The following is an 18,714-nucleotide window of genomic DNA, read 5'->3' as shown; positions in this document are numbered from 1 at the left end:
ACTTTTAAGTTGAGATCATAGAATGATTTTAAGTTAAATAAATGAATGAATGAGCTTACTCCGATATTTCAAGTTAAGAGAAAATAAAATGTCAGAGTAAAAAATAAAAATATGCAAGTTCTGCTTACTTTGAATTTTCTAACTTAAAAATATTGATGTAACTTATTAACTCTTAGTTTTGCCAACTGCAGGTTTATAGTGCACTGTAGTGTAAATCCAAGGCATTTGAGAAAATATCATTTTATAAAATTTATCATGTCTTGTTAAACGTGCTACATGTACATCTTAAGATTCATTAATCTTTCTGCCTTAAATATTTGTGAACATAATAAATTTTTCTGCCAAATGTGTCTCTTAGACTGAATGGAGTTCTCATTTAGGTGTCATTGTATCATTGTTCTGTCTTTTGTTTCTCTTTACATAAGACAATGATATTCAGTAAGAGTATCGCAATATGACGTGGACTGCATAGCTCAGATGATTTGGCCTTGGAAGAATCTTATCAGAAATATTTAAAAACATTATCAGATTTTGTTCTTCAGAGCAGAGAACTAATCATGACCACAATATCAAAACAAACATTGTGTTGTCGAATTGTTCATTGGCCTCCCGGTGGTAAAGGGCTGATTATGTCTGGTTTGGGTGTGATGGCCAGACTCCAACCGTGCCGATTTGATTTCCATGGTCCTTTTGAATGACGGGTCACATGCCCACCTCTTCTCCCATCATGTGTTCAGGTCTCTCATTATTTAAACCACTGAAACGGCCAAAATGAATCACTGTACAAGATGCCACGGTTAACATGGAGTGCTGTCACTCTGATGTACTTGTTCGTTTTTCACGACGCATGTGCCTGGAACGTGTCACAAAAATGCACGGGGGACACAAAAGCGTTCCTTTCGGAATTACAGAAAGAAACTCCAAGAAAATACGCTGTTTTGAGTAAGTAATAATGCCAGACTGAAGCATATTTTTAAACCTCTACTTGAATGGGGGTCATTTTTTTCTGGTTGAGCTTTGCTTTTTATTTTACTCCCAGAATCATGAACGTAATTATTGACTGACTTTGACACATTTTTGTGCTCATGGAACTCTGTTATCAGACATTTTACTTTAACAATATTAATAATATTTGAAACATGGTGTAGGATATATTAGAGGTGTTTATATGTTAATTTTAGATTTTATGTATAATATTTTTAAATAATTTCATATAAAATGTTTGTCTTTTTTATAAAATATATATATAAATATATACATACAAACATACAGCACACACACACACACACACACATATATATATATATATATATATACAAAATATTATGTATTGTACATTTATAGTATTTTTAATTTATATTATATTTATATCTATTTATTTTTGCATTATTATTATTATTATATTAGTATTATTAATGGATTATTATATCCATTATTGTTCATACATTATTGATTGATAATATTTAAATTGAGCTATTTATTTTTCATGTTATTTGTCTATAAGTATAAGTTTTTATACTTAATTTAAATTTTTTCTCTTTATTTATCAATCTATTCTTTTTAATTTTACCCATACGTTATATATATATATATATATATATATATATATAGCATGGTGTGATGTATATAAAAAACATAGCATGGTGTGATAGTTTTTCATTTCCTCTGTCTCCACTTGTTGTAGTGTACGATGCGTTTGGTAAGATAGGCAGTGATGTTGAGGGAGGGAACGTGAACAGACCCGGATCTCAGAGAGAATGTCTGTCCGTGGAGGGCCCCGAGTTCAGGGGACAGTACTGCCAGGTGTTCCTCAAACAGGTACACCTCAATCCACAACTAAAAAAATATTTTATAATATTGCATATTTTTACAATAAGTGTGTCATCTATCATGCTTGTGTGTGATACAAATATTGCAATGTGATTAACACTGTCTGGAATGGAGATGAAAGAGTGATTGTTGGTGATATTTGTCTGTTGTGCAGGACAGGGTTGAGTACTTTGTAGGTGTTTGTGTTCCAGACTCTTGTTCAGAATCAGACGTCCAGACGCTAGTGGTTTATGGTGAGTGAAATCATTATGTCTGATGTACACAAAACAATTATGCCACCCTTAAAATGTATTTTTTTCATTGCATTAGACAAACAGTGAATCATGTGTCATTTATTTGAAAGCAAGTCACAAAAATGATAGATTTACTATGGTTCTTTATCATTTTTGTGTGTGGCATACATTATGTACATCACCTGTCTACATTTGTGTGTTTGTTTCTGCAGAGGCATTTGAACAGAAACATATCTCTTTGCTTCCTTCTGTGCCTTCAATCTTGATGTCGGATTCCACATTGGGCATATTTATGACTCAATGCCTCAGTGATTCCCCCAGTGCTGACCTGTCTGCTGTAGTCTGCCTGTGAGTAACACACACACACACACACACACACACACACACACACACACACACACACACACACACACACACACACACACACACACACACACACACACACACACACACACACACACACACACACACACACACACACACACACTGTATGCAACCAAATGTGCACAATGTGTGGGTTCAAGCTTAGAATGGGTGTTTTTTTTGAACAGCCACACTACATTATGTTATTCCTAGTTTGCTCCCTTTAGTCTTTTAGTCTTTTATTTTACTTTTTAGAAGTAGCTTTTTCATTTGACTTATGATACTTGCACATGTACGGAGCTGCTAAAGGGAAAAACATATTATACATATATAAACATATTATACATATGAAACATAGCAAGAAACTTGGCATTCTCTTTAAAAAAATTGTGCGTTCCCAAAAAACATTGCAAAGTTTTGCAAAGACTGCAAAATATTTGCGACAGAATGCAAAAGCATTGATGCATTCCTTTTCCTCCCATCTCATATTTTTTCCACCACCATGTCCCTTTTAGAGGCTCTGCACATGTGCCCCATATGCTAGAGTGTTGTGTCTGTGATTTTCAGGGCGTTGCTATGCAGCTGCTAAGGTATTTTACTTTTATTTTTTTACGATTGTTAGGGTGTTCTTGGTGGTTGTTTGGAATTTACTATGCAGTTTCTAAGGCATTTTGAGACTTTTATGCAGTTGCTAGGGTATTTTGGGCAGTTGCCAGGGCATTGCTATGAAGTTGCTAAGATGTTTTGAGACTTTATTCAGCTGCCTGGGTTTTATGGGTGGTTGCTAGGGCATCACAATGCAGTTGCTAAGGTGTTTTTGAGACTTTAGACATTTGCTAGGTTGTTCTGGGTGGTTGCAATGGCATTGCTAGGTAGATGAGGGTGTTCTGGGTGGTTGTTATGGAATTGCTATGTAGAGACTAAGGTATTTTGAGACTTGATGCGGTTGTAAGGTTGTTCTGGGTGGTTGCTAGGGCATAGCTAGATAGATGATAGGTATTGTTGGTGATTGCTATGCAATTGCTAAGGTGTTTTGAGACTTTATATAGTTGTTCTGTGTGGTTGATAGGGTGTTGCTATGCAGTTGCTAAGGTGTTTTGAGAGTTCATGCGGTTGTTTGGTTGTTCTGGGTGTTTGACAGGGTGTTGATAGTTATGGGTATTTGCTATGGTGTTGCTTGATAGATGCTAGGTTGTTCTGGGTGGTTCATAGAGCACTGTTATAAAGTAGCTAATGTGTTTTGATAGGGTTGCCAGGTTGTTATGGGTAGTTGCTTGGGCATTGCTAGGTAAATGCTAGGTTCCAGTTGGTAAGGTGTTTTTGAGACAATACAGTTGCTACGTTGATCTGGTTTTTGGTAGGGTGTTGCTAGGTAGATCATAGGGAATTCTGGGTGGTTACTAGGTACATTGCTGCAGTTACTTAGGTGTTTTGAGACTTTTGATGCAGTTGTTCTGGGTGGTTGCTAGGCATGTTGTTCTGGGTGAATGCGAATGCTAATAAGGATGTTTTTCTTGGAGCAAAAACATTAACAAGTGTGTAAATGTTTTTTTTGTATGTGTCTCAGGTTTGTTTGCTGTTCATTATTGGCACTTCCTCTCATAGCTTCCATCTATGTGGCGTTAATAAAAAGGAAGAGAATGAGAGAGTTGAGGCCAGCGGCGGGTTTTGCTCAAACCTCAAACACCAAACAATATGGCGCTGTCTTGACTAATGGCTCGGCCAATCAGAGTAAAGCATGCAGTGATGCCCCTGATGCCTCACAAACGAGGAATCAAAATGCAGAAAATGACCAGCAGGGCAAGTACATTCACAGAGACATACAGATACCCTTTTTAGCATCTATAGCATGTGTGACTGTACCGATTCTACCCATTTTAATGGATTATTTTTTCACATTTCATGCCCTTTCATCGCATTATTTCCCCCTCCTCTACTTTCTTTTCTCAGTGGTGTTATCATGCCTTCAGGCGCTCTCTGTTCAGAACAGCAGTCGGGGGGTGCTCGCCATGGAAAGCTCTGGAAGCAGTTATTCCTCTCTGAATGGTATCCGTATCCTCAGTCTACTCTGGATCATCTCAGGCCACACCGTGCAGCTCAGTGCCTGGAGTAACCTGGGTGAGAGTGAGGGGGAGATATCCGTATCCATGCACTACTTTGACTATGAATTGAGAGAAAAGTGTTATTCGTGTCTTTCGCCTGATTTCATCAGTTTCACTTGATTTGTTTCCATGTAGATAATGATAAGAGGTGGAAGGACATGGTAGAGAAGAACCCCTTTTATGTCTTGGCCTTCAGTGGGCCAGTGTATCTTGCGGTTGACTCTTTTCTGCTGCTGGGGTAAGACCATCTTAGCAATAGAGCGCAACAGTCGGGATCCAGAAGTAAAAACTCCATTCATTTGATTTTTAATGATAACTTATAAACCTTTAAAGACAGCCTTACTGTGAGCTACAAGGTTGTTGATCGATGGTATTTGCTTCTGTTGAAGCCATTAGATTGCACTATATACTTTTTTGAAATTCCTATGGGAGAAATGAAAAATACTTCCGGAACCAAAGCTGCTGAATAAAGGGGTTGTTGAACTGGCTCATATGTCATATTAGACAAAAATATGAAACATTGTCAAGTGTCAAGTCTTAGCCAGGAGAAATTAAAGCAATCAGGATCAAAAGCAATCTATGATCATCACAGTACTGTCATTTGCCTTCACCTGTTGGCTATTCATAAAAATATAAATAAATGGCTCTGTTTAAAATAAAGTGGCAATAAAGTGGCACTAACAATATGCTATTTTTAAGCCACATTAATTTAACGATATTTAAGTGGTTTTTAAGATTCATAAACTTGGTCTAACGTTTTATGGGGTCGTTTACACTACACCATTTTCAAAAAACACAAACTTTGAAAACGGGTTTCAGAGTGCAAGTTTCTGAAAATTATACCGTTATTGTCTCCATGTAAACTACAAAAACACAAATTTGTGAAAACGGTGACTTCATATACATGCATATTATGTGTTCAGTCTTTAGGCGTGTAGTGTTTCTTTACATAGTGACATTGCCAACTACTGGGATGGCAACATAATATAGCGTTTTTAGTAGTTTTTGCAGATCCGTGTACAGGGGTCGTTTTGACAACATTGTCATCTGTACATGAAAAACGCAAAGGAAAAACTTTTCTTTTTTTAGTACATCGTTGTCGTGTAAACACACCTTAAGGCTTTTTTATACAATTACTAGCGTGTTCTGGGTGGTTGCTGGGGCGTTGCTATGCAGTTGCTAAAATGTTTAGAGACTTTTTATGTGGCTGCTTGTGTGTTTTGAGTGGTAGCTAGGATGTTGGTAGGTAAATACTAGGTTGTTCTGAGTCAGTGCTAAGATTTTGCTATGCAGTTACTGAGGTGTCAAACAGTTTTACCTAATTGAGAAAAGTTGTTGCCATATGTCAATTCTTTAATGTATTTTCTCATTGGATATTCATTCAATTTAATGACATCAATATTTATTTATTTGGATTTGTTTTAAATAATATGCTTGTATTTATTCATAAATAATAGTTGTGATTTATGTTTCAGAAAAATAAATGCTTTTATATTGTACAGGAATGCCCAGAAGAATTGTGTACATTTTACTTTTAACAGTTAGGATGGTCAGCAGAGGATTTATAACTTACTTAATTATGCCTAATTACAAGCAACTAACCATAAACCAAACCCTATATAGAAAGTAAATGGAGTTAAGTAATATTACTCATTACTTATTTGTGTAATAAAGTGTAACCAAAACATTGTTTAACCATGTTGCATGACATAATCTCCAACTGAGAATAACTGGCTTATTAATATTGACAGCGTGTTGTTTGTTTGGTTGTGTTAGTGGTCTACTGAGTGCCAAATCACTGCTAAACTCCATCCAGAGGTCAGATGACACTCTTAGCTTCAGTCTGGTGGCTCATTTCCTCTTTAGGCGGTTCAAGCGGTTAGTTTTATCTTCATAGCTTCCAGTCAAGACATATGTTAGTTCTACATCAATTTTTCCGGGTTGATTTTCTGATAATTATCTGACTTTTGTATCTCATCTAATTCTTTCCAGGATTCAACCTCTCCACCTCTTCATCGTGTGCCTAACCATTGGACTCTTCTCTGTCGTTCAGAGAGGGGTCTTCTGGTTCATACCAGAGGGTGAGGTCTTCAGTTGTAAGAAATACTGGTGGTCAAACCTGCTCCTCATCAACAACCTCTTCACCATCACAGACATTGTACGTCTGGGGACCTTTTGATTGATCTAATCACTTTACTTGTGTAATTGCAGCATATGGTTAAAAGTAAATGACATTATTGCAATAAAAAATAACTTTTTTTTTTTAAAGTGTGCACCCTGGACGTGGTATCTCTCCATTGACTTCCAGTTCTATGCAACAACACCTTTTCTGATCTTCTTATACAGAATGTAAGTTCAGTCCTTTTGCCTCTATCATAAATACAGAATTTATTACAACACCACCCTTTATATCTCATGTTAGACATGTGGGAGAATTTGATGAAATACGTCAGGGTCATATTTAACCCTATAATTGTTTTTAAAAAAAACATTTTTAATAAATGGTGATTTTCACTAGATCCTAACGAGTAAAAGCACTGAAATAAAAGTAATCTATAAAGTAATCTGATTAAATAAATGCTTACAGCAAAAAGTAGTTGCAAATTATTGTAAATAGTGTAAAATTAGGATTTTTTCCCACATACTATCGTTCAAAGGCTTGGGGACATTACGATTAAAATAAGTCTCATATGACAGAAATAAGTCTCATATGTTCACCTAGGCTGCATTTATTTGGTCACAAATACAGTAAAACTGTAATATTGTTAAGTTAAATATTACTACAATTACAAAAACTGTTTTCTATTTTTAAATACTTTAAAATGTTATTTATTCCTGTGATGCAAAGCTGTATTGTCAGCATCCTCACTCCAGTCTTCAGTCACATGATACTTCAGAAATCATTCTAATATTTGTACTCGTAAAACTTTTCTTATTATCAGTTGTGCAATTTGAGAATGAGAGTAAAGAGAATGCAGTGCAAAAAAATTGGCTTTGTTTCTTTAAACAAATCATGATTTCTCATTTCTTTCTTTGGGGTAAAATATGAAATGTTCTCGACAGCTTTTGAGAGATTCACCCATGTAAAGGCTGCCAGTTGTTTCCAGGTCATAATCAACACCTCTTGCTTATGTACAGAAACAAAAGTGTGCTTGTCGTTGTGTCGTCGGTTCTCCTAATGCTCTCCAGTGTAACAGGAGCCCTGATCACCGGTCTCCTGCAACTCCCTGTGCACCAGCCAACCACACTGTAAGAGAACTTTTTTTTTATATTGCATCACTAAGAACACACTCCCAATGAGACGAAATCACACAGACAAAGCGGGCATTTATAAAGCATTGGTTAAGGCCTCTAGCTGCTGCCAATGCAATACAGAGGCAGTTTTAATACCAAGAGTCTGATTTTTGTTCCCTTAAGAGATAGTTCACCCAAAAAATTCCCAATTACTCTCCCTCATGTCTATCAAACCCGTAAGACTTAAATCTTCGAAACACAAATGAAGATATTTTAAATAAAATCTTGAGAGATTTCTGTTCCACCATTGACAGCCTACTCAACTACCACGTTGACGCTTCAAAAAGGTCATAAAGAGATTGTAAAACTAATCCATATGAATTGACCGGTTTAGTCCAATTTTTTCTGAAGAGTCCGCTTCAATTTATAAGATGAACCGATTGAATTTATTCACATACATTCACAACAGTGATCAGCGAACAGAAACAGAAACTTAATAACCTACTTGACACACGAGTATGAACCTCATTGTTTTTTTCTGAAGCTCAAACGTTCTGCGTAACACGAGTATGAACCTCATTGCTTCATTCATGTCAACTGAACATGCTTTAGCTTCTTTTTGCCTTAACTGATGTGTGTTGATGAATGTTTATATGTAAAAAAAAGCCTAAATTCAATCTGTTCAACATATAAAGTGACCGTGCCTCTTCAGAAAATCAATTCATATGGATTAGTTTTGCAAACTCTTTATGAACGTTTGAAGCGCCAAAGTGGTAGTGCGTAGACTGTCAATGGAGGAACAAAAGATTTCATTAAAATATCTTAATTTGTGTTCCAAACATGAACAAAAGTCTTACGGGTTCGGAATGACATTTTCAGGTGAACTAACCCTTTAAATGCTACCTATGTTTTAAACTGCTATTTAAATGTAAATCATTGATATTCTGTACTGGTTGACTTGTTTTCAGGGCCTATGAAAGCTATTTTCAGTATTATTACAACAAACCCTACACAAGATATGGACCATATCTGCTGGGAATTCTTGCTGGAATATACATGACAACCAAGAAAGAGACACTTATAAAACAACAGGCAATGTGTTTAATACTTATTACTTAGTCACAGTATTCGTTTTTACATAAAAAATGAGTTTTCAGTCACATAAATAATTTTTGTTATGTGACAGTGGCAGGTAGTCATAGGTTGGCTCTGCTCCCTGTCAATCATGGCCTTGTTGGTGGGATTGTCCTATGTGCTGAGAGACGTCCCGCCCTATCCGTCCCTTCCCCATGCTGTTTATCAGGGGATACACCGTTCGCTCTGGGCCCTGGCTCTGGTCTGGATCATCCTGGCCTGTGAGGAAGGACACGGGGGTAACAAAAAGAGCTTTGAAAACTCAAATTGTAGTAAAAAAGTATAATTAAGGCGTAAGGTACAGTCAGTTAATCATTATTGCAAAAATAAATCCATAACAGGAGTGGATTTGCATCACCTATTTCTGTGGTAAAGAGTAGCTGATATTACATCTTGCCCATTATTACAAGGATGCTACTAAATAAATGAACATGAACATTGATTTGAATTCAAATGAAATGATTTTATTTAGTAAGAAGAAAGAGACTACGTAGCAATATGGGGCATGAAACCAGCTGTATAATAATAACAGATCATTTTATAAGCACCTTTCAACCATAATTAATTCACTGCCAGCCAAATAAAAATGCATGTAAGTTTTGTCTGTTAAAACATGCCTAAATATTTATCTCTCTGCACAGGGTTTGTGGATAAAATTCTGTCTTTAGGCCTGTGGGCTCCCCTGTCTAACATCAGCTTTGCCTGTTATCTGATCCATCCCATTATTATTATACTGTACAATGGCAAACAAGAGACAACCATGCACTACACAGACTACAACTTTGTAAGTATTCTCTTCAAATAAATGCAAATGAGAGCATGCAGGACATTAATAATAAAATCTTGATGTTTATATATATATACATATATATATATATATGTGTATGCTACATTTAGCCCCTTTAAAAAATTGTAACACTTTACTATAAGGTTTTAGTTGTTAACATTAGCTAACTACATTAGTTAACATGAACAATATGTTAGCATTTATTAATGAATATATATATATATATATATATATATATATAAAATAAAATATTGATGTTAAAATAATATATATATAAAATAAAATATTGATGTTAATATATATATATATATATATATATATATATATATATATATATATTCATTAGTTAACATGAACAATATGTTAGCATTTATTAATGTAGTTAGCTAATATTAACAAATAAAACCTTATAGTAAAGTGTTTAAATTTTTTAAAGGGGCTAAATGTAGAATTCAGAAACCCCTTGTTCTTAGCGACACCGGTGGCTGTTAAATTAACTGCACCCAGCAACTTATTGCTTGTACTCACTGAAGGCGATTCATCGGCATAATTTTGACAGATGAGCTTAATTAAAATTACACTGTTCCCTTTCGAGAACGTTCATTTCCTATTGCGTAGCTGGCCCACAAGGGAGAGCAAGTGCTCAGTCCTCCTCATAGCTACACAATACGAAGTGAACGTTCTCGAAAGGGAACGTACTCGGTAACTAACGTAACCTCAGTTCCCTGAGAGTAGGGAGCGAGTATTGCGTAGCCTGCCGTGCTATTACGCTTGGCTCAGGTGCTGTCGCTTCAGGCGATTTAACCTTATTCTATGGCAAAATGCTCTGCTTATAAGCATAAGCCATGCCCATTCTGGCGGGTTCTGACGTGCCCAGGGCGCGAAGCTACCCGATTGGTTTGCACGTCTCAGCCTCCTCGCCATAGGTTTTTGCAGTTGCTGCAGCACAGCCAATGAGAGAGCTAGACGCTCTGCTCTGTGCTTGCTGTGCAGCTGCACTGCGTTTTAAAATAATGGCTTCAATGTTCTCGAGAAAAGGAGTTTTTCCACTGCGTATAGCTACAGTACGCAATACTCGTTCCCTACTCTCAGGGAACCGAGGTTACGTTATGTTAGTTTCGTTTTTATTTTCCCATGCAAACCCTCCACGAGTCCTTTACATAAAAATCAGTCTACAGGGTTTCATTGAAGCCTAGGAAGTCAGGGAAGGTCTTGTGTTTTTAAGTTTCATCACAAGCTGTTCCCACATTGGCATAAAAAAAGCTATTAATAGCCAACATGAAAATTCTTACATAAAGCCGCTTTAATGTTTTTGAAAGTTGTCTCTTCTGCTCACCAAGGCTTTATTTATGTGATCAAAAATACAGTCAAAACAGTAATATTGTGAAATATCATTACAATTTAAAATAACCGCTTTCTATTTTAAAATGCAATTTATTCCTTTGATGGCAAAGCTGAATTTTCAGCATCATTACTTCTGACTTCAGTGTCTCATGATCCTCTAGAAAACATTTTAGTATGCTGATTTGCTGCTCCACAAACTTTTTTATTATTATTATTACCCATGCCATGTTAAAAAATGTTGTTCTGCTCGATGGTTTGGTGGAAATTGTGATAAAAAAATGCAGGATTCTTTGATAAATAGAAAGTTCAAAAGAAATTGGTTTGGAATGGAAATCTTTTGCAGCACTGTAGGCTAAATGTCTTTACTGCCACTTTTGATCAAGTCAAATCATGGTGAACTGTTCATTCTCCTTCCAGATCCCATTTTTAATTAGCATTTTGTCTTCTTTTCTCTCGTTTTCTGTCCTCAGTTCTACCTGTTTCTGGGTCACCTGCTGTTGTCAGTCTCTTTAGGTTACGTGTTAACTGTGCTAATTGAAAAACCGTATCTCTTCCTGTTGAAATGATAAGTCCTGCTTCATTCCCTCAAAACTGGAAGGTGAAGAGAAGATTTACATATATTTACGAGAAAAGAGAATTAATTACAGTATATTCATTCATTTATTACCCTTGTACCTCATTTTATTCTGTGAAAGCTGTAGATTACTGTTTATGAACAGTGTTAGAAAGCTTTGGTGTTGTTAATTGAATGCACAAAATAAATGATAGTCTATATTGATGTACAGAATTGAAAAGTTCAATGTTATAGTGTTGTCATATAGTGACAATGCTTGCTTTTTTTTAAATGTAAGTCTTACAGGGAGTAAAAATTTACTGTGATGGTACTATGGTATAATGATTACATCAGAGCATTAAATATTACAACAGCCATTTTTTGAGGTACTTTTTTGTATGCATATTATACAGGAAATGTCTCCTCTGCATAATGGAATGATGTCATGCATGAAATGAGCTGATGTCGTATGACAAACACGAGTACCTCAAGTGTGAGCAACTCAAGACAATACAACTCTGAACAGACGTCACAATTTGAAGTGCAGTCGAGGTGACCAGTGATCACTTAATAGCAGGAAGTGAAAGATGATTCATTTAACAATCTATCATTGTAAAAAAAAAAAAAATACAAATCAGCCCATTAGTCACTTTAGAAAAGAAGGCTTGCAAGACAAAATACTGCATAGCATACCCACCTAAATGCCTGCTGTAATCTGTCAAGCCACAACATCTGAATCATATGAAGACAATCAACATCAAGTGGTCAATCAACTCTTCAAGAGGCAAATTACTGTAGCTATTTCACAACTTAGAAATTACAGAACTACTTTAATACTTCATGCAACTCATTTAGACTGTTGTGTAACAAGTTCAAACTCAAATTAACCTATTGCAATAACCCTAACTTAACACAAGCTTCTAACTGCACAGTATACACTATATAGCCTACTGCATAGTAGGCTACAATTTAAAAAAATAGCAAGTGAAGAAGTAAACCTCATTTCACTGAAAACGTCTAATTTTTTCAAATCGAATTAATATTCTGTACAGAAAATTCTCTCTGTCCACAGTATGCATATGCTGTAGCTGTACACTGTATAAAGTACTATACTATGTAGCAAACTTATTTGTAGTATGTCAGAATCAGAATCAGAAAGAGCTTTATTGCTTGCACACACAAGGAATTTTCCTTGATACTGAGGCTTCCAGTGCACATATACAAATACAGATACAACAGGTAGTAGTAATACAAATAGTAATACAAATTCTACAAATTTTTTTTATAAAAAATATGAAAATACTATAAAATTATATGGTCACAGTTGGGTTTTGTCAGAATAAACATTTACAGATAATGAACATATTTACAGTATTTTGTATAGTATGAATAAATATAAATATAAATATCACCTGAATTTTTAAGATATTGCACTAAACAGTGGGAGTATTACACTTACAGGCATATGCCTTGGGAGATATGTTAACTGTTCAGGAGGGAGATGGCCTGTGGGAAGAAACTGTTCCTGTGCCGAGATGTTCTAGTGGCCAGTGATCTGAGTCGCCGTCTTGACGGTAACAGTTCAAACAGGAGGTATCCAGGGTGAGTAGAGTCTGTGATGATTTAACCTGCTCTCTTCCTCACTCTGGAAGAGTACAGGTCCTGGAGGTTTGGCAGGGGGGCACCAATAATCCTCTCCGCAGTCCGGACTATCCGTTGTAGTCTCCTGATGTCTGATTTGGTAGCTGAACTAAACCAGACAGGGATGGAAGTGCATAAAACAGACTCAATAACGGCTGAGTAGAACTGAATCAGCAGCTCCTGTGGCAGGTTGAACTTCCTCAGCTGGCGAAGGAAGTACAGTCTCTGCTGGGCCTTTGTCACAGTGGAGTCAATGTGATTGTCCCACTTCAGGTCCTGAGAGATGATAGTGCCCAGGAACCTGAATGACTCCACTGCTTCCACAGTACTGTTCATGATGGTGAGTGGGGGGAGTGCTGAGCTGTTCCTCCTGAAGTCTACGACATCTCCACTGTTTTGAGCGTGTTCAGCTCAAGGTTGTTATAACTGCACCAGACAGCCAGCTGTTCAACCTCCAGTCTGTATGCAGACTCGTCACCGTTTTGGATGAGACCGATGACAGTGGTGTCGTCTGCAAATTTCAGGAGCTTGACAGTGGGGTCTTTAGAAGTGCAGTCATTAGTGTACAGGGAGAAGAGCAGTGGGGAGAGAACGCACCCTTGGGGGGCGCCAGTGCTGGTGGTGAGAGTCCTGGATGTGTGTTTCCCCAGTCTCACTCGCTGCTGCCGGTCCGTCAGGAAGCTGGTGATCCACTGACAGATCGAGGATGGCATGGAGAGCTGGGTCAGTTTGGCTGTGAGAAGACCAGGCATGATGGTATTGAAGGCCGAACTGAAGTCCACAAAGAGGATCCCTGCATAAGTCCCAGGTCTGTCGAGATGTTGCAGGATATAATGCAGTCCCATGTTGACTGCATCATCCACAGACCTGTTTCCTCTGTAAGCAAACTGAAAGGGATCCAGCAGGGGTCCGGTGATGTCCTTTAGGTGGGCCAGCACCAGTCTTTCAAACGACTTCATGACCACAGACGTGAGAGCGACAGGTCTGTAGTCATTAAGTCCAGTGATTTTGTTTTTTTTGGGGACAAGAATGATAGTGGAGCGCTTGAAGCAGCAGGGAACTTCACACTGCTCCAATGATCTGTTGAAGATCTGCGTGAAGACCGGGGCCAGTTGGTCAGCGCAGGCTTTTAAACAAGCAGATGAGATGCCTTCTGGGCCTGAGGCTTTCCTAGTCTTCTGTTTTTTGAACAGACTGATGATGGGTCATTGGATGAAAACTTGTTTTTCAGTTTATCAGAGTAGTTCCTTTTAGCAACTCTGATCTCCTTTGTCAATCTGTTTCTGGCCTGGTTATACAAGATTTTATCCCAACTTCTGTAGGCATCCTCTTTGGCATGACAAAGGTGTTTGAGTTTCCCAGTAAACCATGGTTTATCATTAGTGAATGATAAGAATGCCCTGGTAGGAATGCATGTATCCTCACAGAAACTTATATATGATGTTACAGTATCTGTGAGCTCATCCAGATCGTTGGTAGCAGCTTCAAAAACAGTTCAATCAGTGCAATCAAAGCAGGCCTGTAGATTCTGCTCTGATTCATTAGTCCATCTTTTTACAGTCCTTATTACAGGTTTAGCTGATTTCAGTTTCTGCCTGTAGGTCGGTATGAGATGAACCAAACAGTGATCAGAGAGCTGCCTGTGGGACCGAGTGATACGCATTTCTTATTGTGGTGTAACAGTGGTCAAGTATATTACTGTCTCTGGTGGGACATGTAACGTGCTGTCTGTATTTTGGTAGTTCACGGGAAAGATTTGCTTTGTTAAAATCCCCAAGAATGATTAAAAGAGGGTCTGGGTACCAGTGGCGTAGCCACGGGTGTGCCAGGGTGTGCCGGTGCCACCTACAGTGGCAGCTGGCACACTTAAAAATGAATGCAGAATTATTTTTTATAGTCTTAATAAAAAATGTTTTACTAAACTTGGGCTATTGTTGATTACTTACAATATTTTTTTAAATCAACACTTTCAAGCGCAAGTTAAAAATATTTAAACTGACCCCTTGTTTCCATGGCGACGCATCATGATTATCACGTGACACAGCGCAGCCCAATAACTGACAGATGTATCGCTATTCGCTTTTATTTAGTTTTTCCTTTTTTATTCAAAATATTCACAAACTTTCTTACCATGTCAACTATCTGATATTCCAATTCTTCGTTTAAAAACCTTTATAAATGATCTTGATATAACAAGATGAGCGCCGCAGTTCAGAGAGTCCTGTCAGCCGGAATTACAGCACCTGAATTCATCAGTTTCTCCCGAAATACACGAAAGTAAGTGGCCGTTGAACTGGGAGAAGAATAGAGTAAACTTTATAGTTCCACTATGTGTGTCTGATATATTAAATAAAACACATCGGCAAATTACATTTGAATAGATTGTTATTGCTGCTTCCATAGACATCAGTGTATAATTCAAACTCCAAATGTATTGCTTTACTAGTGCTTATGTGTATTTATTTAAATGTCAAACCTAAAATAAACATCATGTGGTTGAAAACAATGCATATTAGTTGTGATATCCGTCTTTGGCTCAGCGCCAGCCAACGCACGAAAGCAGTTTGAATCTGGTAGTTCTGTGACGTCACTGAACATTCTACATCATACTCTCAGGGGCACAGAAATAAAAATCGAATATACCGTGCCATAATGCTCAAAAGGTTCAAATGTAATTTACATTTTAAATTATTTTCGTTAAAAAAAATATCTGCCGACATTCAGACTGCCAACCAATCAGCAAACAGCAGCTGACTGTGACCCCAGCATCTACCCAGAGATGTTTGCCACGCATATAAACAACAGAGAATGTTTGGCTACACATTGCTTGCTAGCAATATGTCGCAGAGCTTCCTACTTAATTTCTTTAGCAAAAAACCAAGGCTTGATGGACAGCCGGACACAAGGACTAACGTTACACCTGATGAGGATGTTTCTCCCTCCCCGGGCCCAACATCAACAGGTTTGACTCCACCTGCACTGCTGGCTACGGAAAAAAATGTTAAATCAGAAGACACCGAAATGGCCTCCATCTCAGAGCTTAAAGGAGAACTCCGGCAATTTTTAAGTTAATCTTGATCGTTAGACCTTTGTGAGTACTGACTATAGAAAAAAAAAAAAAAAACGGATTGGTGCTTGCTACTCGGAGCTGCGACCGCGAATGCCCAGAGCTCCCACCCAGCTAAAACGGCAGCTATGGGGGCATGGACATAAAGAGCGTTATTGAGCCTCTTAACAGACACAAAATGCAATTAAAATGTCTGTCCAACATGAACAGGGACCCTACATGTAAACAAGATAAGTTTAGCAACTTAGCCATTGTTTCAACTCACCTAAATAGTCTTTTAGACGGCAAGCTGTAGTCTCGCGCTGCAGGTCCGTGCTGTAGCCGGAAAAGGTTTACAATGTCCAGGTGGGAGGAGCGTTGATCATGTGCGACGAGTTTACTAAGATTACTATGGGGGTAATCTTTAGCGCGTAGTACTTCTACGGGAGTTAGCACTTCAAGTTGAAGTACAACTAGCCACAGCTGCAGAATCTTGAGGTCATGATAAGGAAGACGATGAAAATTTAAGCTCTTATATTTTCGCATTCTGTTGCCACAATTCCGAAAGGCACAAACACAAACCATTTCTTCTTCACTTGTAAGCAACTCTGATCTTAACTCGTCGCACATGATCAACGCTCCTCCCACCTGGACATTGTAAACCTTTTCCGGCTACAGCACGGGACTGCAGCACGAGACTACAGCCTGCCGTCTAAAAGACTATTTAGGTGAGTTGAAACAATGGCTAAGTTGCTAAACGCATCTTGTTCACATGTAGGGTCCCTGTTCATGTTGGACGGACATTTTAATTACATTTTGTGTCTGTTAAGAGGCTCAAAAACGCTCTTTATGTCCATGCCCCCATAGCTGCCGTTTTAGCTGGGTGGGAGCTCTGGGCATTCGTGGTCGCAGCTCCGAGTAGCAAGCACCAATCCGGTTCGTTTTTTTTTCTATAGTCAGTACTCACAAAGGTCTAACGATCAAGATTAACTTAAAAATTGCCCGGAGTTCTCCTTTAAGCCTACAAACCTTTCCGCAGTAGATGAGCCTGCATGTCTGCCAAAACTGTGTGCTTTTCCAGTCACGCAAACAGTCAGTGGAAAGAGGAGGAATTTTTCTGCTAAGTGGTATGACCGGTACACTTGGTTAGAGTACAGTATCACAATGGATGCTGTTTTTTGCCATTCCTGTCGCCACTTTAACACTGATGCCAAGGAGGACAGATTCAGCAAAGCAGGACTGAGAGACTGGGGGCATCTTGGTCAGTTTTGTATAAAACATGAAGCCAGTAAAGCCCATGCTGCTGCTGTGGCCCGACACAAATGTTTCATGGAGATAAAAAGGGCTGGAAAAGGTGACATCATGCATCAGGTAACAAAAGACACACAGGGGCATTTTACTGACCTGATTGAAAGAAACCGGGCACATGTCAGTTATCATTGACATTTTGCTTTTCTGTGCGAAACAAGGTATTGCAGTGCGTGGTCACAAGGAAGACACAGAAAGCCTGAACAGAGGAAACTTTTTTGAGTTGTTTAAAGTGCTTTGTCAATATGACCCCGAGATAAAACGACGCCTTGATGAGCTTCCAGCTAATGCAAAAATGATGAGCCCAGATATTCAAAACGACCTCCTTGAAACTGCAGCATCACTTCTCCGACGAAAAATCAGAGCAGAATTGCATGCACAGGCTGACACCTATTATGCCGTTTTAGCTGATGAGTATAAGGACGTCTCGAAGAAGGAACTAATTGCTGTCTGTGTGAGGTATATATTGGATGGCAATCTAAGAGAGAGAGCTGTCGGATTTGTGGCAACAGATGATATGACATCCTCTGGTATCGCTAGCAAAATTTTGGAAGTACTGGAACCGCTGCAGCTGGATCCTGAATTGTGTGTGGGTTTCAGTTTTGGCGGAGCGGCAGTCATGTCAGGTGGGAGAGCAGGGGTGCAGATGCTCCTCAAAAAAACGTTCCCCCATGCAGTGTATGGTCACTGCCACTCACACCGCCTGAATCTTGTTCTTTCAACAGCCTCAAAAGTGTCTCCAACTGTGGTCACTTTTTTTGATGTTATAAATTCACTGCATCATTTCATGACCGGAGCCAACAGACACTGTTACGTTCCTGTATGGTGTGTGTGTGTTCTTTTGTGTTTCTCTTCCCGCTCTCTCGGTTACTTTCGCTTTGGCAGGCACCCGTGATTGGCCAAGTGACCTGTCAATCATTGCTAGCACTGACGTCATCACTTCTCGCTGTCGCCAATGGGAACAGGCCACCTGGGGAATAAAAGGGCACGCCAGATATCTCCATCCAGGCTTTCTGTTTTGCGATTTCGTATACCCTGTTAAGACTATTGTCCCTGTTCGATCTGTGTGATATTGAATCAATGTATGAGTGAACTCTTCCTGTGTTCGTTCCTCTGGTTTTATGTAACTGCTATACAGC

At 38.3% G+C, this 18,714-nt stretch overlaps 1 protein-coding gene across 1 annotated transcript; it reads left to right on the top strand.

Moving 5' to 3' along the window:
* The first annotated feature begins 428 nt into the window (after window positions 1–428).
* Window positions 429–11,955, top strand: oacyl (O-acyltransferase like). The gene is made up of 15 exons (XM_077197444.1): window positions 429–438; window positions 1,685–1,818; window positions 1,985–2,063; window positions 2,276–2,411; window positions 3,994–4,227; window positions 4,366–4,544; window positions 4,664–4,766; window positions 6,305–6,406; window positions 6,521–6,686; window positions 6,798–6,877; window positions 7,667–7,777; window positions 8,731–8,854; window positions 8,949–9,135; window positions 9,538–9,680; window positions 11,498–11,955. The coding sequence occupies exons 1-15, from the start codon at window positions 429–431 to the stop codon at window positions 11,591–11,593; spliced, it is 1,884 nt and encodes a 627-aa protein (XP_077053559.1). The 3' UTR covers window positions 11,594–11,955.
* Window positions 11,956–18,714: the final 6,759 nt, after the last annotated feature.

This window comes from Siphateles boraxobius, unplaced genomic scaffold (genome assembly GCF_051911475.1).
Source record: "Siphateles boraxobius isolate OS27281-9 unplaced genomic scaffold, OSU_SipBor_1 11, whole genome shotgun sequence".
NCBI classification, from domain to species: domain Eukaryota; kingdom Metazoa; phylum Chordata; class Actinopteri; order Cypriniformes; family Leuciscidae; genus Siphateles; species Siphateles boraxobius.
This window is presented reverse-complemented; position numbering and strand designations above follow the sequence as displayed.